Source organism: Oncorhynchus tshawytscha, linkage group LG01 (genome assembly GCF_018296145.1).
Source record: "Oncorhynchus tshawytscha isolate Ot180627B linkage group LG01, Otsh_v2.0, whole genome shotgun sequence".
Lineage (NCBI taxonomy): Eukaryota > Metazoa > Chordata > Actinopteri > Salmoniformes > Salmonidae > Oncorhynchus > Oncorhynchus tshawytscha.
The window spans coordinates 44,600,407-44,625,554 of record NC_056429.1 but is presented as its reverse complement, the minus strand read 5'-3'; the positions used below and the strand labels follow the sequence as shown (position 1 = coordinate 44,625,554).

At 43.8% G+C, this 25,148-nt stretch overlaps 1 protein-coding gene across 3 annotated transcripts in view; it reads right to left on the bottom strand.

Annotated features, from left to right (window-relative positions):
* LOC112251094 (discs large homolog 1-like protein) overlaps window positions 1–25,148 on the bottom strand; it is a 205,072-nt gene that overhangs the window by 39,322 nt on the left and 140,602 nt on the right. For all 3 annotated transcript variants that reach the window (XM_024421790.2, XM_024421799.2, XM_024421807.2), the window contains one exon: window positions 9,912–10,026. In XM_024421790.2, coding sequence (XP_024277558.2) covers window positions 9,912–10,026 — 115 coding nt within the window. The remainder of the gene's footprint in view (window positions 1–9,911; window positions 10,027–25,148) is intronic.

The following is a 25,148-nucleotide window of genomic DNA, read 5'->3' as shown; positions in this document are numbered from 1 at the left end:
GTTTGTTTAATGAAACAAATATTATTCCTAATTAATTTGAGGGGCTTGGGGGGAGGGGGTAATATTGTTGGGGAACCCTGCACTACAACAAAAGCATGGGAAAACTAGGCTTGTCAGTGACATATCTAGACCTTAGTGCCACACACTAAGCTATGGTCCCTGCCTTATTCTGAGTACCAGTCTCTTTAGCTAATATTCCACTCCTTGCCACTCCTTGTCATTGCCAGAGAGACTGGATTTTCGGCAATCTCAACGTTCAATATGCACTGGATTTAGGGCGGAGTTGTTCATTGGTTGTTGGAAATAACCTAATATTTTCCACGACAACACGTGGAGCCTCGAAAATAGAATTACTATTTAGCTAGGCAAGTTGTTGTATTTTTAGGCTAAGACATTTTGAGACTTAGACGTTTTATGGTTGGAATGGCAGTATATATTTAGTTTGAGAATTTAGACACGAGCTCGCAACTTTTGAAAGACTGGTTTCATCTGGACAAACATAAAACACCTCTTCTAGTGATAGTCCAATATTTGCACAATCGTTGTGATATCTGTGAGGGTGATCGAATCAGGATAAAATCCTCTGTTCTCCTTGCTCATTAATGATATAATGTTCATATTTGAATATGACATGGAGTACAAATTAGCTAAAGTGACTGGTACCCAGGCTAGGTCCCACCTATTCCAAGTAAAAATGTGATTGGTCACTCCAAAATTCTACTTTAATACAGTTGAATGGCAGAGGCCTCCTGTCTACCTTCTGAAGGCCTAGGCAATGGTTGACTGAGCTAACTACATTTTTTTTTAGACCCAGAGACCGCCAAAGAAAAATCATGATTGGATATTTTTTCTCTTCAGTACAAAAACTGAAGAAATAAAAACAGAAGATCATTCAAATTATTGAAAAGATGAAATACAATTTCATTTGAATTTCTATTGAACTTCAATTTAAAATACATGTCAAACGTTTAGACACACCTACTCATTCCAGGGTTTTCTTTTATTTTTTACTATTTTCTACATAACAGAATAATAGCAAAGACATCCAAACTATGAAATAACACATATGGAATCATGTAGTAACCAAAAAAGTGCTAAACAAATCAAAATATATGTTATATTTGAGATTCTTCAAAGTAGTCACCAATTGCCTTGACAGCTTTGCACACTCTTGGCATTTTCTCAACCAGCTTTACCAACAGTCTTGAAGGAGTTCCCACATAAAGCCACAACACTTTTTTTCCCAATAACAAATATGGTCAATAATATCAAAGGCTGCACTGAAATGTAACTAAATTAAATGTAACTAAATTAAATTTAACAATACAGCTTCCACAATCTTGTCAATTTCTTTCAGACAATTATGTAATTTGTGTCAGTGCAGTACATGTTGAGTGTCCTTCCCTATAAGCATGATGACAGTCAGTTCTTAAATTATTCACAAAGAAATAGCATTGTATCTGGTCAAACACAATAACTTCCATAAGTTTGCTAAGAACTGGCAGCAAGCTAATTAGTCGGCTGTTAAAGTTAGCAAAAATGTGATTGTTTTACAGGTCCAAAAAGCCCTGGTCAGAGAGTCTGTAGCTACTATTTTTGTCTACGAGAGACGGAAAAAGGATGTGATGTGATAAATATGGATGGAAAAAGATACAGATACAGATCACAATGACTGAGCACTGAGCAAGTGTGCATGGAATATGTGATCCATATCTGAATAGATGCAATAATAAACATATGCAGCACACTATAGACAGCTCAGGAGAGATTTTCCAACCGCATAACCTTTACATTGTGTGTGTTCTGACTAAGCAACCGTGGCTTTCCTGAGACAAATCAGCCCACAGAGATCCAGGATGTTGAGTAGGGCACGAACGTGTGTGTGTGTGTGTGTGTGTGTGTGTGTGTCTGCCTGCCTGCTTAGGAACTGGAGCTGAAGTAACAGCCATCCCCTAGTGTCCAGGCTGCATCATCCCCATGCCTTTCCTTCATCAATAAAACAGGGCTGTACTCCAGCACTGAGAAATGGGAATACTAGGATACTAAAAGAGGAAAAACATTAGACAGTGTCTACTACAGGTCCACATAGTCTAGGTACTGTAGGAAAAACAGAAGCGATCACACTTACTGTACAGTGTTTTTCTAGTGTAATAATCCTATAGTAACAGCCGTAATTAAATTATGGTATAATATTTGTATTTATTAAAGATATGCATGGCAGGTTAAAAACAAATGAAATAATCGAGCACTGAGAACAATGAGCAGCAATAACCAGTAATGTGCCTGCCAATGTTACATACTTTTAATGTACTTCTTAGGGCTAGACGACAACTTCCGGTGAAATTGGAGGGCGCGCAATTCAAATAAATAAACATAACAATTATGGATATTAAACATTTAGGTACATACAAGTGTCTTATATCGGTTTAAAGCTTAAATTCTTCTTCATCTAACTGCATTGTCTGATTTATAATAGGCTTTACAGCGAAAGCATGCCATGCGATTGTTTCAGGACAGCGCCCCACATCAACATATTTTTCCACCGGCACAGGCTTCATAAAATCACAAATAGAGATTTAAATATTCACTTTTTGAAAATCTCTCTGATTTGCAATCCAAAGGGTCCCAGCTAAAATATGTCGTGTCGTTTTGTTAGATAACATCCTACTTTATATCCCAAAAAGTCATTTTAGTTGATGCCATCGATTTGAGTAATTCACTCATTCAACATGCAGAGAAAGGAATCCAAAAAGCTACCGCTAAACTTTGTTAAAGCAAGTCAAAATACGTTTCTCAGGTACCCAAAAATGTAATTAAACTATAATATTTCATACGGAAAGAAGTATGTTCAATAGGAAAACAATATTAGCAGGTGCGCATCCTCTTCGTTGTGCGTGCACAGACTGATTTCCAAGTCTGTATCCCAGTACTAAAACTCAAAATTCTTCCTCGTTTGGGAAGAAACAAGCCTGAAACGTTGTAACAAAGATGGTTGACATCTAGTGGAAGCCATAGAAATTGCATCCTGAGAGCTAGAATGCCCCTATACTTTCCATTGTAAGAGCATGGGCTCTCTCTCAAAAAAAAACTCTGGTAAGAGCATGGGCATTATTTTAACATTTCTACAAACAAGTGTTTTCCATCCAATGGTACCAATTATATGCATATCCTGGCTTCTGGGCCCGAGTAACAGGCAGTTTACTTTGGGCACGTCAGTCAGACAGGAAGTGGAGAAAAATAGACCCTAGCCTGAAGAAGTTTTAGTCTGATAATAAGAATTTCTCAAGTGTGTCACACCTTTGTACTGAGCACAAACACTTGCACTCTGTGTGAAATAAATGTCTTGAGACAGGTAAAGTTGAAGTCGGAAGTTTACATAAACCTTAGCCAAATACATTTAAACTCAGTTTTTCACAATTCCTGACATTTAATCCTAGTAAACATTCCCTGTCTTAGGTCAGTTAGGATCACCACTTTATTTTAAGAATGTGAAATGTCCGAATAATAGTAGAGAGAATGATTCTCCTCTGCTGTAATGAGATGGAAGGCAGCACCAATTAGAGAGGATGCTAAAAGCTACAATACACCAGATCCACAGGGCTGCCTAACGGCAAATTGGCCAAAATTATACTGCTGTCATTTTTTGCTAATCCTGGCCTTTGTAGAGCCCCGTGGGAACCACAGCCCCTTGAGTATAATTTAGGGCTGCCCCCTAGGGGATACTATAGTGTACCTCAGCCCCTGAGCTATAGTTCTAGCTAAACGGATCACTGATTGAGCTATTCTAATGTGGAGTGGGAGGTGTTGTTAATAAAACCCACAATAACTTAGAACTCAGGGTAGATGTTTGAGCAGTGGAATGCTAGCCATTCTCTGCATGTCATCTGTTGTCCATCTGTGTTATGACTTCCTGCATGCAGTTCTAGACGGCTGTAAAGGAGATAATTCTGCAAAGCTTGGATTTCCATAATGCAGTAGATATTCTGTTTCTGGAAGTATGTGTCAATTGCAAAAGTAAGGAGGGTTTTAGGGACTGGTTCCGGTTTCAATCTCCTAAAGATCCACCAGCAGAGAGACTAATCCTGTTCGGGAAACTGGGAATCAAAACCACTGGGACTACATCCTTCTCCACGTATCCCTCTATATATCCTTCTCTGGCATACTGTGAGCGAGGCCTTTTATGGAGTGCATGCCTACCAAAACCATCGCATTGAGTGAAACTGACACCACTGAAAAGCCATGTCACAATCGTCTTTGTAAGCAGACCTTCAAATCAAGTGCTGCCAGCTCTGAACCCAAAGGGCAGCCCAACACTCACACACACTGAACACTCAACACACTGCCCTTCCAATGCCCTGCTCCAGCAAGCACAAGACATTGCCTCTTTGTAAAGGTTATAGTGGCCTAACACAGCGCTGATGTCATGGCCAGTCTCTTCATCTGTCCTCTCCACAGTTCTTCTCAGCCTGCTGCCTACTGCCCAGGGGCCTCACTAAGCCCCAATATGTCACACCCAGTCTGCTGATCTCCTGTCTGGTACCACTGCTCTGTTTTCTAACAAACCTCGGCCAACCCAAGATTCTCGACAATACACCGTCAACATTCTGATTCACAGATGTGCATTCGCTTTGGCAAATAGGAATAATGATTACTGTATCTGGTGAATTCAACTGTATATAATCAAATCATATGCATTTCCAGAGTGTATCTTTGTACTGCAGGTATAACGACTGCTGTCACAGAGTTTCTCTAGTCTGGAGCCAGTTTGTTTTAACCAGTATATACTGTAGTCCCAGGACGCTTCATTGTCCCTGACCTCTAACCCCTAAACTCTCCTCCAGTAGAGCAGGTCATGTGGGTCTGATTGACAGGAGCTCCTCAGGTTGGGAGAAAACTGTGAAGTCTTCACTACAGTACGGTCTGGGTCAATGAGTCAACCTCCAGCCCTCTCAGGGCCAATAATAAGACTGCACATGTGCTCCAGAGAGGTCAAGAGTGTGGGAGGAGTGCATCAGTGTGCACTGGCTAGCACCCAGGGGAGGATGAAACTGTTCAAGTGTGCACTGTTGAACACACAAGAGATAACTTAAGACTGCATCAGAGCCCACTGGCAAAGACAGGGTAGGGTACAAAATGTGGTATGCTGTGTACATACTGTTGAAGAAATTCAGTGTGGCTTCTTGCAGTAAACAATTTTGTACGTTATGTACTGTATAACACCGGAAATACACAATGTTACAACAGATTGGATCTGCTTACTCCACAATGATATTTGAACTCCATGTCCAAAATTACTACTCATATAAAATCAGTGTTTGGAGACACACGGCTTTGCCTGAGTCTGTGTGATAAAGGTCTTGTGACAGCTGATTTAATGTCTTATTGTGACACGAGGTTAAAGATCTGGGTGTCATTCTCTATCTCTGGTCCTTATACACCACCGTTCTCCCTGTGGACCAGGGTAGGGCATGTAACAGTGACATTCTCCCTTCTCCTGGGCCTGCTGTGTACAGGAGGCAGGCTGGGCAGATGCAGATAAGGCCTGAATGGCCCAGTCAAACTAGCCCTGATACACCTAGTCTCTATTATCATGCTATCTGCATAATAGTGGAGGAAGGCCAGCCATATCGGGGCTCCAGTCAACTTAAAGGACAATGGGTTCTCTGCCACTAATCAACAGTGCAGCAGATCAGGTCATTTCAGATGGTGGTGAAAAGGCCTGAGTGTGTGTATTGTTGTCCGTGTGCCTGCGTCAACACAGACAGAGATGCAGAGAAGACTCAATCAATCTCAGGGTCAGTGCTCCTGTGCTCCATCCACATGGGTTGAATATTGACTATGTCATTTTGTGGACAATAAATGTTTCCTTTTTCTATCCTCCTCGGACTGAAAGCCACAGTGGTGGTAAAGTGCACAGCGTCATGCAGGTAAATGAGGTGGTCGAAGTACCCAAAGAGTATAGACGACAGCCTCCAGACAATTTGATATATTCTATATAGCACATATAATCTAAAGTTGCTCATCTCTGTAACTTCCTCTTTGCTGATCTGACGAGACAGATGGAAGCAGTATGGTGCATGTCTATCAGGGGTCTGCTTTTTCACCTGTCAAGTTCCTTCATATCAAAACAAATGCTATTTGTCACATGCTTCGTAAACAACAGGTGTAGTCTAACAGTGAAATGCTTACTTTACGGGCCCTTCCCAACAATGCAGAGAGACAGAAAAATAATAGAAACAATTATAACAAGAGAAATAAATACACAATGACTAACGATAACTTAGCTTTATACATGGGCAGAGGTGTGGTGCTGTAGTGCTGATCCACAGATGACGCAATCTCAATCGCACTCCACACTGCCCTTTTCCACCTGGACAAAAGGAATACCTATGTGAGAATTCTGTTCATTGACTACAGCTCAGCGTTCAACACCATAGTGCCCACGAAGCTCATCACTAAGCTAAGGACCCTGCGGCTAAACACCTCCCTCTGCAACTGGATCCTGGAGTCCTGACAGGCCACCCCCAGGTAGTAAGGGTAGGCAATAACACGTCTGGCACGCTGATCCTCAACACTGGGGACCCTCGGGTGTATACTTAGTCCCCTCCAGTACTCCCTGTTCACCTACGACTGTGTGGCCAAACACGACTCTAACACCATTAAGTTTGCTGTCGACACAACAGTGGTAGGCTGTAGTGGAGCGGGTCGAGAGTTTCAAGTTCCTTGGTGTCCACATCACCAACATCACCAACTAAAACATTGCACTGCACCATGAACAACATGAAGGTACCAGTACCAAGTCGATGTGTAGGGGTACGATGTCATTTAGGTAGATACAGTATGTACATACAGGTAGGGATAAAGTGACTAGGCAACAGGATAGATAACAAACATAAGCAGCAGCGTATGTGATGAGTCAAGAGTGCAAAAAGGGGCAATGCAGATAGTCCGGCAGCTATTTAGTTATTAGCCATTTAGCAGTCTTTTGGCTTGGGGGTAAAAGCTGTTCAGGGTCCTGTTGGTTCCAGGCTTGGTGCATCGGTATTGTTTGCTGTGCGGTAGCAGAGAGAACAGTACATGATTTGGGTGACGGGAGTCTTTGATAATCCTTTGGGCCTTCCTCTGACACCGCCTGGTACATAGGTCCTGGATGGCAGGGAGCTAGGCCCCAGTGATGTACTGGGCCATTCACACTACACTCTGTAGCGCCTTGCGGTCGGATGCCAAGCAGTTGCCATACCAAGAGGTGATGCAGCCAGTCAAGATGCTCTCAATGGTGCAGCTGTATAATATCCTTTTAAAGATCTGAGGGCCCATGCAAAATCTTTTCAGCCTCATGAGGGGGAAGAGGCATTGTCCTGCCTTCTTCACGACTGTGTGTGTGTGTGGACCATGTTAATTCCTTAGTGATGCAGACAACAAGGAACTTGAACCTCTCGACCCGCTCCACTACTGCCCTGTCAATGTGGATGTAGGCGTGCTCTGCCCTCAATTTCCTGTAGTCCACGATCAGGTCCTTTGTCTTACTGATGTTGATGGAGACGTTGTTGTCTTGGCACGTTACTGACCTCCTCCTTATAGGCTGTCTCATCCATGTCGGTGATCAGGCCTACCACAGTCGTGTCATCAGCAAACTTAATGATGGTTTTGGAGTTGTGCGCAGTCATGGGTGAACAGAGAATACAGGAGGAGACTAAGCACGCAGCCCTGACGAGCCCCCGTGTTGTGTCAGCATGGTGGATGTGTTGTTGCCTACCACCTGGGGGCGGCTTGTCTGGAAGTCCAGGATCCAGTTGCAGAGGGAGGTGTTTAGTCCCAGGGTCCTACTTAGTGATGAACTTGCAGGGCACTATGTCTTCTGTGGATCTGTTGGGGTGGTATGCAAATTGGAGTGAGTCCAGTGTGGTGGGATGATGGTGTTGAGTCATGACCAGCCTTTCAAAGCATTTCATGACTACAGATGTAAGTGCTACAGGGTTATAGTCAATTAGACAGGTTACCTTGGCGTTCTTGGGCACAGGGACTATGGCAGTCTACTTGAAACACATTACAGACTGGATCAGGGAGAGGTTAAAATGTCAGTGAAGACACTTGCTAGCTGGTCAGCGCATGCTCTGGGTACGTGTCTGGTAATTCCTCTGGCACCGCGGCCTTGTGAATGTTAACCTGTTTTCTTACTCACATCGCCTACGGAGAATGAGATCACACAGTCATATGGAACAGCTGGTGCTCTCTTGCATGGTTCAGTGTTGCTTGCCCTGAAGCGAGCATAAAAGTAATTTAGCTTGTCTGGTAGGCTCGGGCAGTTCACGGCTGAGTTTCCCTTTGTAATCTGTGATAGTTGGTAAACCTTGCCACATGCGATGAGTGTCAGAGCCGGCGCAGTAGGATTTGATTTTAGTCCTGCATTGATGCTTTGCCTGTTTTATGGCTGGCGGAGGTCGTAGAGGGATTTTTAAAGTGTCCAGAATAGTGTCCTGGTCCTTGAAAGCAGCAGCTCAAGCCTTTAGCTCAGTGAGGATATTGCCTTCTAATTAGGTTTGGGCAGTATCGTACCATCCTTCTCTCATCTGGGGATGTACGGGATTACCGGCATAGCACACAAGGGGGCACCAAAAATGCAAGAAATCCCCCTTAAGCCTCTATAACCAGAATGCTAACATAATTAGCACAACCTAATAGGGTTATCCCATAGGCACTCTTAGCTAAATGCTAATGAGCGAAAACAAACTAATTGCAAATACAGGCAAATTCAGCTCATAAAGCTATCCAAGCATAGCTAGTAGCTACCGAATGTCATTTTCAGTGAGTGTGGACATTTCCCCAGCAAAAGTGAACGAGAGAAATTGTGCAAATGAACAAACTTGTGTTGGACCACTTCCTTACTTCGTTTTTGCTTGTAAGCAGGAATCAGGAGGATATAGTTATGGTCAGATTTTCCAAAGGGAGGGCAAGGGAGAGCCTTGCATGCATTTCTGTGTGTGGAGTAAAGGTAACATTGCTGGTAAAATTTTTGTAAAACGGATTTCAGTTTCACTGCATTAAAATCACCAGCCACGAAAGTGCCGCTTCTGGGGGGTGTCATTTTACAATTGGCCCTGTGTAGTCTTAGTACCACCATCGGGTTTGAGGTGGTAAATAGACAGCTATGAAAAAAAATTGACAAAAACTCTTTGTAAATAGTATGATCCTTAACTTATAATGAGGTATTCTAACTTAGGCAAGCAAAAACTTGAGACTTACTTAACATTAGAAATCGTACACCAGCTGTTGTTAACAAAGAGACACACCCCTCCCCCCTCAAGCTGCCGAAAAGCCAGTGAGATGTATATTATCGATGTCCTTGTTCAGCCGTTAAACAGAGAATATTACAGTTCTTTGGTCCTGCTGATAGGATAGTGTTGAACGGAACTCGTCCAGTTTTTTTTTTCACTAACAGAATGGAGGGTAGAGGCGGTTTATTTGCTCGCCAACGTAGTCTCGTTAGGATGCCGGCTCGTCTGCCTCTTTTGTGCCGTCACTTCCTCTTTCGAATCCTGGGGATTAGGGCCTGGTCTGGAGTATGCAGAACGTCCAGAGCTGCGGACTCGTTGAAGGAGAACTTGTCATCCAAATTGAGGTTAGTGATCGAGGCTGTTCTGATTTCCAGAAGCGGCTTTCGGTCATAGGAAATGATAGTGGAGACATTTTGTACAAAAAAAGTTAAGATCAGCATTAAAAAAACACGCAAAAAAGAAGAATTGGTCAGGAGCCCATAAAACCGCTGCTCTCCACTGCAGCGTCATCTTGTTGGATCAGTGCAGATGAAGAGAAGGACATTAACAGATGAAGTCATAGACGTGATCATAAGGGTTTATCAAGTAGTTGTACCTGACAAAGAAATTATAAAGGTTTTATAGAGTAGTAATTACCTGACGTAGAGCGTTCTTTTCTGGCTGGGCCGTAGAGAGCCAGAGCCTGAGCTGATTCTACTGTTCATCATCTGCTCCCGAAGATCATGAATTTTGGCTTCAAACTGACTGTATTCTGTAAAACAGGGAAAAAGAGGAAATTAATAACAACATGAACATTTGAAAACTGGCAATAGTCTGGAAAATAAGTGACGGAGAAAATCTGTTGTACGGAAAGAAGACTGATTCCACTCTGTTCTGCAGAGGAAGGTTACAATGAATGACCAATGGTATTTGGACCCCTGCTCATCAAACATCTCATTCCAAAATCATGGGCATGAATATGGAGTTGGTCCCTCCTTTGCTGCTATAACAGCCTCCTCTCCTCTGGGAAGGCTTTCCACTAGATATTGGAACATTGCTGCGGGGACTTGCTTCCATTCAGGGACTTGCTTCCAAGAGCATTAGTGAGGTCGGGCACTGATGTTGGGCGATTTGGCCTGGCTCTCAGTCGACGCTCCAATTCATCCCAAAGGTGTTTGGTGGGGTTGAGGTCATGGCTCTGTTCAGGCCAGTCAAGTTCTCCCATACAAATCTTGACAAACCATTTATACATGGACTTTGCCCGCTGAAACACGGAAGGGCCTTCCCCAAACTTTTGCCACAAAGTTGGTAGCACAGAATCGTCTAGAATGTCATTGTATGGGGTAGCATTAAAATTTCCCTTCACTGGAACGAAGGAGCCTAGCCTGAACCATGAAAAATAGCCACAGCCCATTAATCCTCCTCCACCAAACTTTACAGTTGGCACTATGCATTGGGGCAGGTAGCGTTCTCCTGGTATCCGCCAAAACCCAGATTCGTCCGTCGGATTGCCAGATGGTGAAGAGTCATTCATCATTCCATAAAACGCGTTTCCACTGCTCCAAAGTCCAATGGCGATGAACTTTACACTACTCACTCCAGTCGACGCTTGGCATTGCACATGGTTATCTTAAGCTTTTGTGCGGCTGTTCGGCCATGGAAACCCATTTCATGAAGCTCCCGACGAACAGTTCTTGTGCTGCCGTAGCTTCCAGAGGTAGTTTGGAACCCGGTAGTCCGCGGACAGACGATTTTTACGCGCTATGCGCTTCAACACTCGGTTCTGTGAGCTTATGTGGCCTATCACCTCACGGCTCAGCCGTTGTTGTTCCTAGACGTTTCCACTTATAACAGCACTTAGAGTTAACCGAGCAGTTCTAGCAGGGCAGAAATGTAATGAACTGACTTGTTAGAAAGGAGGTATCCTATGATGGTGCCATATTGAAAGTTAGGCCATTTTACTGCCAATGTTTGTCTATGGAGATTGCATGGCTGTGAGATCAATTTTATACACCTGTAAGCAACGGGTGTGGCTGAAATAGTCGAATCCACTAATTTGAAAGGGTTGTTCACATACTTTTGTGTGTGTATATATATATATATATATAGTGTATGACTGTTTTGGGTATACAGCAGATCTTATTATTTTCTCGTGAGTAATGCATTACGGCAGAGAGATGTAACTACTGTACTCTGAGTTAAAGGGAGAGAGAGACAATGGGATGAAGAGAGAAATTACATTTTTGTTAGTATAATGTTTACTGTTAATTTCTGATTTGTTTATTTAACGTTAGTTGATCTATTCCACTTGCTTTGCCACTGTAAATATGAGAGAATGCAGAAGAGAGCAAGAGAGCGTCCTTGCGTCAACATGCCTGCTGTGCAGAGTAGATATAAAGGGTTTTAGTGTAGTTGCTGTTCTGTGGCTGAGTCTGTGTTCCAGAGAGACTGGCTAAGAGTGAGAGAGAGAGAGAGAGAGAAAGGCCACGGGTTATGTCTCTCTGGCTGCAACGTCTGACCAAATCTCTCATCTTTTCTGAGAAGATAAGAGGAATTCTGAGAATAGGAGAGGACTACCAGGAGAGGAGAATAGGAGAGGACTACCAGTAGCTTTTACTCTGGTTAAAACCTGTCTAGGACGGGCGTGCCACCTCAACATTCCGCTGAAAAGGCAGCCGCGAAATATTTTTTGGAAATATGTAACTTTCACACATTAACAAGTCCAATACAGCAAATGAAAGATAAACATCTTGTAAATGGTGTCCGATTTCAAAAATGATTTACAGCGAAAGCACAACATATAGCCATTTTCCCTGTAAAAGATATCAGTCACAAAAAGCAGAAATATAGATCAAATTAATCACTAACCTTTGATGATCTTCATCAGATGACACTCATAGGACATCATGTTACACAATACATGTATGTTTTGTTCGATAATGTGCATATATATATCCAAAAATCTCAGTTTACATTGGCACGTTACGTGCAGTAATGTTTTGATTCCGAAACATCCGGTGAATTTCCCAGAAATACTCATAATAAACATTGATAAAAGATGCAAGTGTTATTCACAGAATTAAAGATGGAGTTATCCTCTATGCAACCGCTGTGCCAGATTTAAAAAAAAAAAACTTTACGGAAAAAGCATAATCTGAGAACGGCGCTCAGTACCTGCTTATAAACAATTAGACAATTCCGCCATCTTGGAGTCAACATTAGTTAGAAAAAACACTATAAATATTCACTTACCTTTGATGATCTTCATCAGAAGGCAGTCCCAGGAATCCCAGTTCGACCATAAATCACTGATTTGTTCCATAAAGTCCATCATTTACCCATTTGTTGTTAGCGTGTTCAGCCCAGTAATCCATCTTCATGGAGGAGCGACCATTTCCTCCATGACAAAAACTCAAAAGGTTCAGGTACAGGTCGTAGAAACAAGTCAAAACATGGCTGCAATCAATCTTTAGGATGTTTTTAAACATATATCATCAATAAGGGTCCACATGGAGAACTTCATTGTCTGAATAAAAGCTTTGGAACGGGAGCTAACTCTCTCGGGAGCGTGCTTCATGAGACCGAGGCGCTCTGTTAGACCACTCACTAAAATAGGTCTCATGAGCCCTGGGAAGTGCATGCACATCCATAACTATCAGGGATTTGAATAGGCAAGTGTTTTGAAATTCGACTTCTCACTTCCTGTTTGGATTTCTTCTCAGGTTTTTGCTTGCCATATGAGTTCTGTTATACTCACAGACATCATTCAAACAGTTTTAGAAACTTTAGTGTTTTCTATCCGAAATTAACAATAATATGCATATATTAGCATCTGGGACAGAGTAGGAGGCAGTTCAGTTTGGGCAAGCGACAATGATGCCCCCTACCCCAACAGGTTATTAAGACTGAAATCAGTTATCCCATGCAGACATGTCTAAGTGAGAGAGTTATAAACTGATTTAGGGCTTGGTAGAAGTTCTGTAATGCTTTGAGCAAAATTAAAACACATCTATAATAGATAATTAAGAGCATCATAAGCTCGGCTTCTAGCTCCGAAGCAATTTTGCAGTATTTTGTTTGTGTGTTATTTCTTACATTATTAGCCCAATTTTTTTGTGTGTTATTACATACAGCCGGAAATAACTTTAAGATATCAGATCGGCGGTAACTCACCAGCATTACGACCAGGAATATGACATTCCCGATTTGGATCCTTTGTTCGTACCCCCCGGGGCAATTGAACTTATTCCAGAGGCTGCTCCAAAACAACGCCGGTGGAGAAGAGGTATTCGGAGTGGACTTCTAGTCCGACTCAGGAGGCGTGCACACCATCCACCTCTTCCGAGTATAATACTCACTAATGTTCAATTTCTGGATAATAAAGTAGATGAGCTCTGAGTGAGAATCTCCTTCCAGAGAGACATCAGGGATTGTAACATGCTCTGTTTCATGGAAACATGGATCTCTTGTGATATACTGTGCCCGTCCATACAGCCAGCTGGGTTCTCAGTACATTGCGCAGACAAGAATTAATAACTCTCCGGGAAGAACAAAGGCAGGGGTATATGTTTCATGATTGACTACTCATGGTGTGATTGTGATAACATACAGAAACCCAAGTCCTTTTGTTCACCCGACCAAGAATACCTCACAATCAAATGCCGACCATATTACCTCCAAAGAGAATTCCCTTGGTTATAGTCACAGCTGTGTCTATAACCAAGGCAGAGTTGCAAAGAGAAAGCCATATTGCTTAAAATATTAAGATGGGCAAAAGAACACAGACACTGGACAGAGGAACTCTGACTAGAAGGACGGCATCCCGGAGTCGTATCTTCACTGTTGACGTTGAGACTCGTGTTTTGCGGGTACTATTTAATGAAGCTGCCAGTTGTGCAATGGGGTCTCCCAAATCTCTTTATATTCTGGTTAGGGCCAGTTTGCGCTGTTCTGTGAAGGGAGTAGGACACAGCGTTGTACGAGAACTTCAGTTTCTTGGCAATTTCTCGCATGGAATAGCCTTCATTTCTCAGAACAAGAATAGACTGACGAGTTTCAGAAGAAATTAACTTGCTTCTGGCCATTTCAAGCCTGTAATTGAAGCGATAAATGCTGATACTCCAGATAGCCAACTAGTCTAAAGAAGGCCAGTTTTATTGCTTCTTTAAGGTGGACAACAGTTTTTAGTTGTGCTAACATAATTGCAAAAGTTTTTTCTAATGATCAATTAGCCTTTTAAAATGATAAACTTGGATTACAACGTGCACAACGTGCCATTGGAACACAGGAGAGATGGTTGCTGATAATGGGCACCTGTACACCTATGTTCATATTCCATTAAAAAGCAGCTGCTTCTAGCTACAATAGTAATTTACAACATTAACAATGTCTACACTTTATTTCTGATTAAATGTATGTAATTTTAATTGACAAAAACAAGGACATTTCTAAGTCACCCCAAACTTTTAAATGGTTGTGTATATACAGTTGAAGTCGGAGGTTTACATGCACCTACACTTACATGCACCTACACTTACATGCACCAAATACATTTAAACTCGGTTTTTCACAATTCCTGACATTTAATCCTCTTAAAAATTCCCTGTCTTAGGTCAGTTAGGATCACCACTTTATTTTAAGAATGTGAAATGTCTGAATAATAGTAGAAAATTAATTATTTTAGCATTCTTTTTCTTTCATCACATTCCCAGTGGGTCAAAAGTTGACACACTCAATTAGTATTTGGTAACATTGCCTTTAAGTTGTTTAACTTGGGTCAAATGTTTCAGGTAGCAGCCCACAAGCTTCCCACAAAAAGTTGGGTGAATTTTGGCCCATTCTTCCTGACAGAGCTGGTGTAACTGAGTCAGGTTTGTAGGCCTCCTTGCTCGCACACACTTTTCCAGTTCTGCCCACAAATTTTCTATAGGATTGAGGTCAGGGCTTTGTGATGGCCACTCCAATACCTTGACTTTGTTGTCCTTAAGCCCTTTTCCCACAACTTTGGAAGTATGCTTGGGGTCATTGTCCATTTGCAAGACCCATTTGCGACCAAGCTTTAACTTCCTGACTGGTGTCTTGAGATGTTTCTTCAATATATCCACATAATATCTCCTCCCTCATGATGCCATCTACTTTGTGAAGTGCACCATTCCATCCTGCAGCAAAGCACCCCCACAGCATGATGCCGCCGCCCCCGTGCTTCACAGTTGGGATGGTGTTCTTTGGCTTGCAAGCATCCCTCTTTTTCCTCCAAACATAATGATGGTCATTATGGTCAAACAGTTATATTTTTGTTTCATCAGACTAGAGGACATTTCTCCAAAAAGTACAATATTTGTCCCCATGTGCAGTTGTTAACCATAGTCTGGCTTTTTTATGATGATTTTGGAGCAGTGGCTTCTTCCTTGCTGAGCTGCCTTTCAGGTTTTGTCGATAATAGGACTTGTATTTATATCCACAGTAAAACTCTTGTACCTGTTTCCTCCAGCATCTTCACATGGTCCTTTGCTGTTGTTCTGGGATTGATTTGCACTTTTCGCACCAAAGTACGTGCGTCTCTTGGAGACAGAACGCGTCTCCTTCCTGAGCAGTATGATGGCTGAGCGGTCCCATGGTGTTTATACTTGCGTACTATTGTTACTACAGATGAATGTGGTACCTTCAGGCGTTTGGAAATTGCTCCCAAGGACGAACCAGACTTGCGGAGGTCTACAATTGTATTATCTGAGGTCTTGGGCGATTTCTTTTGATTTTCCCATGATGTCAACCAAAGAGGCAAAGAGCTGGAAGGTAGGCTTTGAAATACATCCACGGGTTCACCTCCAATTAACTCAAATGATGTCAATTAGCCTATCAGAAGCTTCTAAAGCCATTACTTTTTCTGGAATTTTCTAAGCTGTTTAAAGTCACAGTCAACTTAGTTTATGTAAACTTCTGACCCACTAGAATTGTGATATACTGAATTTTAAGTGAAATAATCTATCTGTAAACAATTGTTGGAAAAATTACTTTTATTGTGCACTTGTTTTACGGGTCTCGTCCCGTGTATTATTTAGAAGTTTTACATCTCGCTCTTTTGTTTGGGTGGAGAAAATAAAACCTCCTATTACGTATTCCTGTGCCTGTCTCCAATCATTATACAATGTGACAGAATACCCGACCCACTAAATGCAGACAGCAGGAAAGACTGAGCTGTCAAACATTGCAGAGACAGTCCAGCATCAAGAGGACTGTCTCTCCCGACTTGGCAGCGCCATGGACAGCATGCTGGCAACCACTCTGCGTTTGGAGGGGAATGTGCAGTCCATCCAGTCTCCAGCACCGTTTCCGGCACCAGCCCCCACACCACTACCTGCTTCCATCTCATCTGAGCCGGACCGCGGCATACCCTTGTGCCTCCTGGAGCGCTTTGACCGCGCTCCTACTCCGACTACACCAGAGAGCTAGGACTTGGAGTTCGCTCTGGAGTTCCGGACCATCGTGGTCTCCACAGGATGGAACGAGGTGGCCCTGGCCACCGTGTTCTGCAGCGGACTGCGGGAGGAGGCACAGCTGGAGTTAGCCTGCCGTGATGACAACCTGTCACTTGACCAGCTCATCAGCATGTCGATTCGTTTGGACAACCTCATGCGGTCCCGACGAAGACCTGTGCGGAATCCGGAGCCCATGGCTACACCTGCTCCATGGCCAGAACTGATGGAGGTGGGCTCTGCACGTTTGCCTGAGGCAGAGCATAGGAAAAGGAGGAATCTGGGCCTCTGCTCCTATTGTGGAGAAAGGGGTCATTTCTCCCTGACCTGCCCTCTATCCACTAATAGGCGAGGAGGTGACAAGCCAGGGAATTATCCTGCTCCAACCCAGGTAGGATGCAAGATTTCCCTCCTTTTTCTGTCACCTCAACCAGTGTGTTTTCCCATTTAAATACCCTAGCCCCTCACTTCCGTTAGCTCTGATTCCGGAGCTGCCGGGAATCTTTTAGATAGCCCACTGTTCACTGCATTATGCATTCCTTTGGTTCCCCTACTGTCTCCCATTCCGGTTCGAGTCCTGGATAATCATCCAATAGGGACAGAGCTCGTACATCACATCACTGTTCCTGTTTCTCTGCTGACCCATGACACTCATTTAGAATAGATCACCTTTTGATTATAGACACCCCCACGCACCCTGTTGTTTTAGGTCTCCCCTGGTTGAGTTGGCATAACCCTGTTATTTCCTGGTCAAAGGGGAGATAGCTGGGTTGTCGAAGGAGTGTCAGGGGTGGTGTCTCGTGGTGTCTGTCAACACCACTATGGTGGAAAGTCCGGACCACACCCTCAAGTGGAGTTACCGGAGAAATACCAGGATCTGCACTGGGTTTTCTCTAAGACCCAGGCTACACGCCTGACTCCTCATCGCCCCTGGGACTGTGCCATTGACCTGCGGTCTGACGCAGCCCTCCCAAGAGGACAGGTCTATCCCCTCTCCTATGTGGAGACCGAGGCCATGGAGACTTACGCACAGGAGAGCCTTCAACAGGGTTTTATCTTCCCCTTTTTGTCACCAGCCTCCTCAAGCTTCTTTTTTGTTATTGATTATCGAACTCTGAATAAAGCCACCGTTAATTTCAGCTATCCTTCACCCCTCATCCCAACAGTTATCAAATAAATGCACGGGCGCAGTACTTCACGAAACTGGACATGAGGAGCGCCTACATTCTGGTTCGCGTCTGTGCAGGTGACAAATGGAAAATGGCCTTTTCCACAACCACGGGCCATTACGGGTAACTTGTAATGCCTTTTGGCCTGTCTAATGCGCCATCAGTCTTCCAGGCCTTTAACGAAGTGTTTCGGGACATGCTGGGACGGGGCATAGTGTTTTATATAGACAACATTTTGCTCTATTCTCTCCTTTGTCAGGTCTGTGCTGGGAAGACTGTTGGAGCATGATCTGTATGTCAAACAAGAGAAGTGTTTGTTTTTCCAGCAGTCCGTGTCCTTTTTGGGCTACCTCATATCCACGGAGGGAGTGGAGATGGAGGAGCAACGCTTCAGTGCAGTCAGGTCATGGCCCATCCCCAACTCTGTGAAAGCAGTCCAGCGATTCCTGGGGTTCGCCAAGGGTGGACACCCTGTCTCACCTCCATGACGTCCTGTATCATCGCGCCAGTGATGTGGGAAGTGGACCCCGACATCATGCAAGCTCTGCATTATGGAACCCGCACCTGCACAGTGTCCGGAGAACCACGCCTGTGCGGGACCGCCTCCTCACCTGGGCGCCTGTGTCGAGTCATCCTGGGATAGGCTGTACCATCGCCTGCCTGACAGAGAAGTACTGGTGACCAAACTTGGCGAGGGACATCCGTGTTTACGTCTCTTCCTGCTCCATCTTTGCCCAGTCTAAAACACCCATACATCTCCCTTATGGAAAGCTCCTTCCCCTGCCGGTTTCACAATGACCCTGGTCTCACCACCTGGTGGACTTTGTCACTGACCTTCCTCCCTCCAAGGGTAACACCACCGTTCTCGTAGTTGTGGACCAGTTTTCCAAAGCTTGTCGCCTCCTTCCTCGTGCCCTGGCACCTTGGCATCCGAGGCAGATCGAGGCCCCTGCGGTAGACGAGTGGTTTCGTCGGCACAGAGGAGACCTAGAACGCTGTGCACACTCATCTCCAGTGGGCCATGCGTCGGCTCTTCACCCGGAACCTAACCCTCCACCTGCCCTGCCGGAAGCTGAGCCCGCGGTTATTTTGGGTTGTTTTGAGGAGGGTTAATGAGATAACGTACCATTTGCAACTCTCTGCTGATTACCGCATTAACCCGACTTTTCATGCGTCTCTCCTCAGGCCAGTGGTGCCTGGTCCCCTCGCTGAGGCTGGACCCAGTGTTGCCCTGCCTCCTCCTCTGGACATCAAGGGAGGTCCAGCGTACTCGGTCCATGAAGTCCAGGATTTGAGGTGTCGAGCGGGGTTGTCTCCAGTACCTTATCGACTGGAAGGGGTACAGCCCAGAGGAGCAGTGCTGGGTTTCTGCGGTTGACATCCTGGACCCTTCGCTGACCAGGGATTTTCAGCTTTGGTGCCCTGACTGACCCGCACCGCGTCCCTGTGGTCGTCCCCGAGGTGTCCCGCTGGTGGTGCAGCGCGTCGGGGGGAAGGGGTACTGTCACGGATCCCCAAGGTATTGCTTCCTATTCCGTTAACCAGCTCCGGAGGTCTACATCATCGGCCTTCTAGGCATCACTGAACTGGATTCATTACCACCAACCCCCGGACTGTCTTGTCTCATTACGCACGCTTCCCATTACGCCTGATTTTTATGAATATATGTAAGTGCCCTCTGTTCCCCATTCTCATTGTCGGTTATTGTTATCGTTATCATGTACGTTGGTCGCGTGAGTACCTGTGCTATTGTATCGGCTTTCATGCTACGTGTTATTGTGCACTTGTTTTACGTGTTTCGTCCCGTGTATTATTTAGAGGTTTACACGTTGCTCTTTTGTTTGGGTGTAGAACATTTTAAAAAACTATTACGTATTCCTGCGCCTGTCTCCAATCACTATACAATGTGACTGCATGTGCAGAGGCAGAGATTACATTTGGGACAACATATAGCCTAATAGAACAAAATATGGCATAACCCTCAACCGTTGCAGTGACCAAACCCTACAAATATACCTAGGTAGGCAGATAGTACAGCCAGAAATGTTTCTAGTAAAGCCAGTTTATCAGTTTTAGAAATGTAAAAACTGTAAATTGTTGTATTGTTTGTCCTCACTGTTAGTAAACTTAGCAAGCTAGTTTTCTGAATTGCCAATAATTGTTATTCACAACTGTTAGGCATCATGCAAGATAGGACTCCAATCATTTTAGCTAGCTACCTGAGTTAGCAAACATAAAAATGTATATATTTCCCCCACAATATCAGTTTCAGTAGATAAACTAAAAGCTAGCCAGCTAGGTGGCTTGCATGAAAAATAACTCACCAAGCTACTGTATTTGCCTGCATCTTCGTGCTGGCATTTGTTGTAGAAGAGCTTCTACTTAAATCCAACGCTGATTTGAATCCTCTTCGCTTTACAGTGCCTAAGGAAAGTATTCAGACCCCTTGACTTTTACTACATTTTGTTCCATAACACCCTTATTCTAAAATGTATCAAATAAAAAAAATCCTCAGCAATCTACACACAATACCACATAATTACAAGGCAAAAACAGTTTGTTTTACATTTGATAAATATATAAATATTAAAAACCGAAATACTTTATTTACGTAAGTATTAGGATCCTTTTCTATGAGACTAGAAATTGAGCTCAGGTGTGTCCTGTTTCCATTGATCATCCTTGAGAAGTTTCTACAATTTGATTGGAGTTAACCTGTGGTAAATGCAATTGACCTCATTTGCTCACATCGTATATAAACTTGTTTATACTGTATTATTGACTGTATGTTTTTTTTTGCAGCACTGAAGGTCCCTAAGAACACAGTGGCCTCCATCATTCTTAAATAGAAGAAATTTGGAAACACCAAGGCTCTTCCAAGAGTTGGTCACCCAGCCAAACTGAGCAATCGGGGAAGAAGGGTTTGGTCAGGGAGGTGACCAAGAATCCAATGGTCACTCTGACAGAGTTCCAAAGTTCCTCTGTGGAGATGGGGGAAACTTCCAGAAGGAAAACTATCTCTGCAGCACTTCACCAATCGGGCCACTCCTCTGTAAAAGGCACATGACAGCCCGGTTGGAGTTTGCCAAAAGGCACTTCAAGACTCTCAGACCATGAGAAACAAGATTCTCTGGTCTGATGAAATTGAACCCTTTGACCTGAATGCCAAGTGTCACGTCTGGAGGAAACTTTGCACCATCACTACAGCAAAGCATGGTGGTGGCAGCATCATGCTGTGGGGATGTTTTTCAGTTGCAGGGACTGGAAGACTAGTCATGATCCAGACAAAGATGAACGGAGCAAAGTACAAAGAGATCCTTGATGAAAATCTACTCCAGAGCGCTCAGATCCTCAGACTGGGGTGAAGGTTCACCTTCCAAAAGGACAACGACCCCAAGCACAAATACAGGTGTGCCAAGCTTGTAGCGCCATACCCAAGACGACTCGATGCTGTAAATGCTGCCAAAGGTGCTTCAACAAAGTACTGAGTAAAGGGTCTGAATACTTATGTAAATGTTCGTTTTTTCATTTGTAATACATTTGCAAAAATTTAAAAACGATTTTCGCTTTGTCATTATGGGGTATTGTGTGTAGATTGATGAGGAAAATAAACAATTTAATACATTTTAGAATAAGACTGTAAAGTAACAAAATGTGGAAAAAGTCAAGGGGTCTGAATACTTTCCTAAGGCACTGTATACCGAACTTGTGTTGATGAGAGGAATCATTTGAAGCCATTGTGGTCTGGTCAGTTCTTTCAGTTTTGACCAGAGGAATGTGTGTTTTGTCTGCATCCCTTTCAAAAAAAGCCCATCTTGGGTTGTAGTCTTTCAGAAACTGGAAAAAAATGTGTCATGTTGTACATTTAGCAATGAACCTGCTGATAGGAAAATCACTGAAAGACGTCTGATGGCTCTATCAAACAAGGACAACTACGTCTACACACAACAAAAATGTATAGTGTGATCGGTATAACATAGAGGCTTTGCGAAATGCCACAAAACAGGAATATATCCATTTATTTTAAGACCCCCCCCCACCCAAAAAAAACAAAAAAAACACTGGAAGTTGTCATAGGGTGCATCGCTCTGCCCAGTCCGGCCCTCTTTGTGGCCAAATATGTGTGAAACACATCTCACTGACCTAGAAATCCCACAGACGTAATTTCCAAGGTTGCAAATCTATTACCGTGTCTTGTTTCCTAGCCGTCTTCAGTGCAGTAATATTTTAAACAACTGTCAAGAGAAACGCCCTGGATTATTACAGCAACAAACATTAAAACATAGGAGGCAGAAAAACACTTACTCTAAAAATCCTTCCTAGATTATATAAAAGGTTCGCACACACACACACACACACACACACACACACACACACACACACACACACACACACACACACACACACACACAAACACAGGCAGTTGTATTAAAAGGTGAAACTAAGGCGAGCACAACCCCCCTAAAACCCTATGGGGCAAATCCAGTTTGAAACAACAGTCACATAGAAACACCAGAAGAGGAGAATTCTGCTGAATTCCTAACAAGTCTTAAAAATGCCTTTTTCGAAACAGAAAACTGCTGTGTTGCGTGCTAAAGCATGTGTGTTTGTCTCCTCTTTCATCTCAGACATAGCGGCAGGCAGCAGAAAGGAGCTGAGCAGAGCACTTTGCTGTCTGTGCGTAGCCGTGTACCGTATCGTACTACCCATCCCCAAGCCATTACTGTACACAGAATCTAATTAAGGCTGAGTAATCCAATCGTACTGGGGCTCCGCGCACACACGCACACACACACACACACACACACACACACACACACACACACACACACACACACGGAAGGAATCAAGCTGCCCAATGTACTATGTCTATTGTTTTCTCTCTGAAAGACAAGGCTGTACTTACATGCTGCTCTGCTGAGGAATAGCTTCTCACTGGTGAGAGCGAAAGAGTGAAAATACTGTTTTTGTCTCTGGATTAGCGCCTGGTCGCTACTCTCTGAGTGTGTGTTCCAGTGCCGGCGTGTGAGTGTGTGGTAGTGAAGACGAGCTCTCTCTAGCGTCTGCTCCACGTTGGCTCCCGTGCATGTGTGTGTCTGTGTAGAGATACTACGCTCTGTCTGTCTTCCAGCTTTTGTCAGCCAGAACTAAAAACCAACAGATGCTAACACACTCTCCCACCTCCTCTTTTTCTCCCACTGCATTTCTCCCTCTCTCCATCCTCCTATCACTCCTGCGCTCACCCCTCCCCCTTGTTCAAGGCAACTTGCTTCAGGGCTGACATAGTCATAGCAGCCCTCTGCCCTGTGCAACATACGTATACAGTGCATTTGGAAAGTATTCAGACCCCTTCCCTGTTTCCACATTTTGTTACGTTCCAGACTTATTCTAAAATGTATTAAATTGTTTATTTTCCTCATCAATCTACACACAATAACCCATAATGACAAAGCGAAAACAGATTTTTAGAAATGTTTTGCAAATGTATAAAAAACTTGATTTGGAAAAGCACACACCTGTCTATATATCAAACCAAATCAAAATGTATTTGTCACATGCGCCGAATACAACAGGTAGACCTTACAGTGAAATGCTTACTTACAAGCCCTTAACCAACAATGCAGATTTAAGAAAAATAATTAAAGAGCAGCAGTAAAATAACAATAGCAAAGGCTATGTACAGGGGGTACCGGTACAGAGCCAATGTGCGGGGACACCGGTTAGTAGAGTAGCAGCAGTGTAAAAGGGGGGGAAATGCAAATAGTCTAGGTACCCATTTGATTAGATGTTCAGGAGTCTTATGGCTTGGGGGTAGAAGCTATTTCGAAGCCTCTTGGACCTAGACTTGGTGCTCCGGTACCGCTTACCATGCGTTAGCAGAGAGAACAGTCTATGCCTAGGGTGGCTGGAGTCTTTGACAATTTTTAGGGCCTTCCTCTGACACCGTCTGGTATAGAGGTCCTGGTTGGCAGGAAGCTTGGCCCCAGTGATGTACTGGAACGTACGCACTACCCTTTGTAGTGCCTTGCGGACGGAAGACGAGAAGTTGCCATACCAGGCAGTGACGCAACCAGTCAGGATGCTCTCAATGGTGCTGCTGTAGAACCTTTTGAGGATCTGAGGACCCATGCCAAATCTTTTCAGTCTCCTGAGAGGGAATAGGTTTTGTCGTGCCATCTTCACAACTGTCTTGGTGTGATTGGACCATGTTAGTTTGTTGGTGATGTGGACACCAAGGAACTTGAAACTCTCAACCTGTCGATGAGAATGGGGGCGTGCTCGGTCCTCATTTTCCTCTAGTCCACAATCATCTCCTTTGTCCTTATCACATTGAGGGAAAGGTTGTTTTCCTGGCACCACACGGCCAGGTCTCTGACCTCCTCCCTACAGGATGTCTTGTCGGTGATCAGGCCATTGACACTGTGTCATCTGCAAACTTAATGACAGTGTTGGAGTCATGCCTGTCCAGGGAGTTCAGGAGAGGACTGAGCATGCTGAGCATGTGTTGTTACTTACCCTTACCACCTGGGGGCAGCCAGTCAGGAAGTCCAGGATCCAGTTGCAGAGGGAGGTGTTTAGTCACAGGGTTTTAGCTTAGTGATGAGCTTTGATGGCACTATGGTGTTGAACACAGAGCTGTAGTCAATGAATAGCATTCTTACATACAGTTGAAGTCGGAAGATTACATACACCTTAGCCAAATACATTTAAACTCAGTTGTTCACAATTCCTGACATTTAATCCTCGTAAAAACTCCCTGTCTTAGGTCAGTTAGAATCACCACTTTATTTTAAGAATGTGAAATGTCTGAATAATAGTAGAGAGAATGATTTATTTCATATTTTATTTCTTTCATCACATTCCCAGTGGGTCAGAAGTTTACACGCTCAATTAGTATTTCGTAGCATTGCCTTAAACAATTTAAACTTGGGTCAAATGTTTCAGGTAGGCTTCCACAAGCTTTCCACAATAAATTGGGTGAATTTTGGCCCATTCCTTCTCACAGAGCTGGTCAGGTTTGTAGGCCTCCTGGTTTGTAGACCCATTTGAGACCAAGCTTTAACTTCCTGACTGATGTCTTGAGATGTTGCTTCAATATATCCACATAATTCTCGTGATGCCATCTATTTTGTGAAGTGCACCAGTCCCTCCTGCAGCAAAGCACCCTCACAACATGATGCTGCCACCCCCGTGCTTCACAGTTGGGATGGTGTTCTTCGGCTTGCAAGCATTCCCCTTTTTCCTCCAAACAT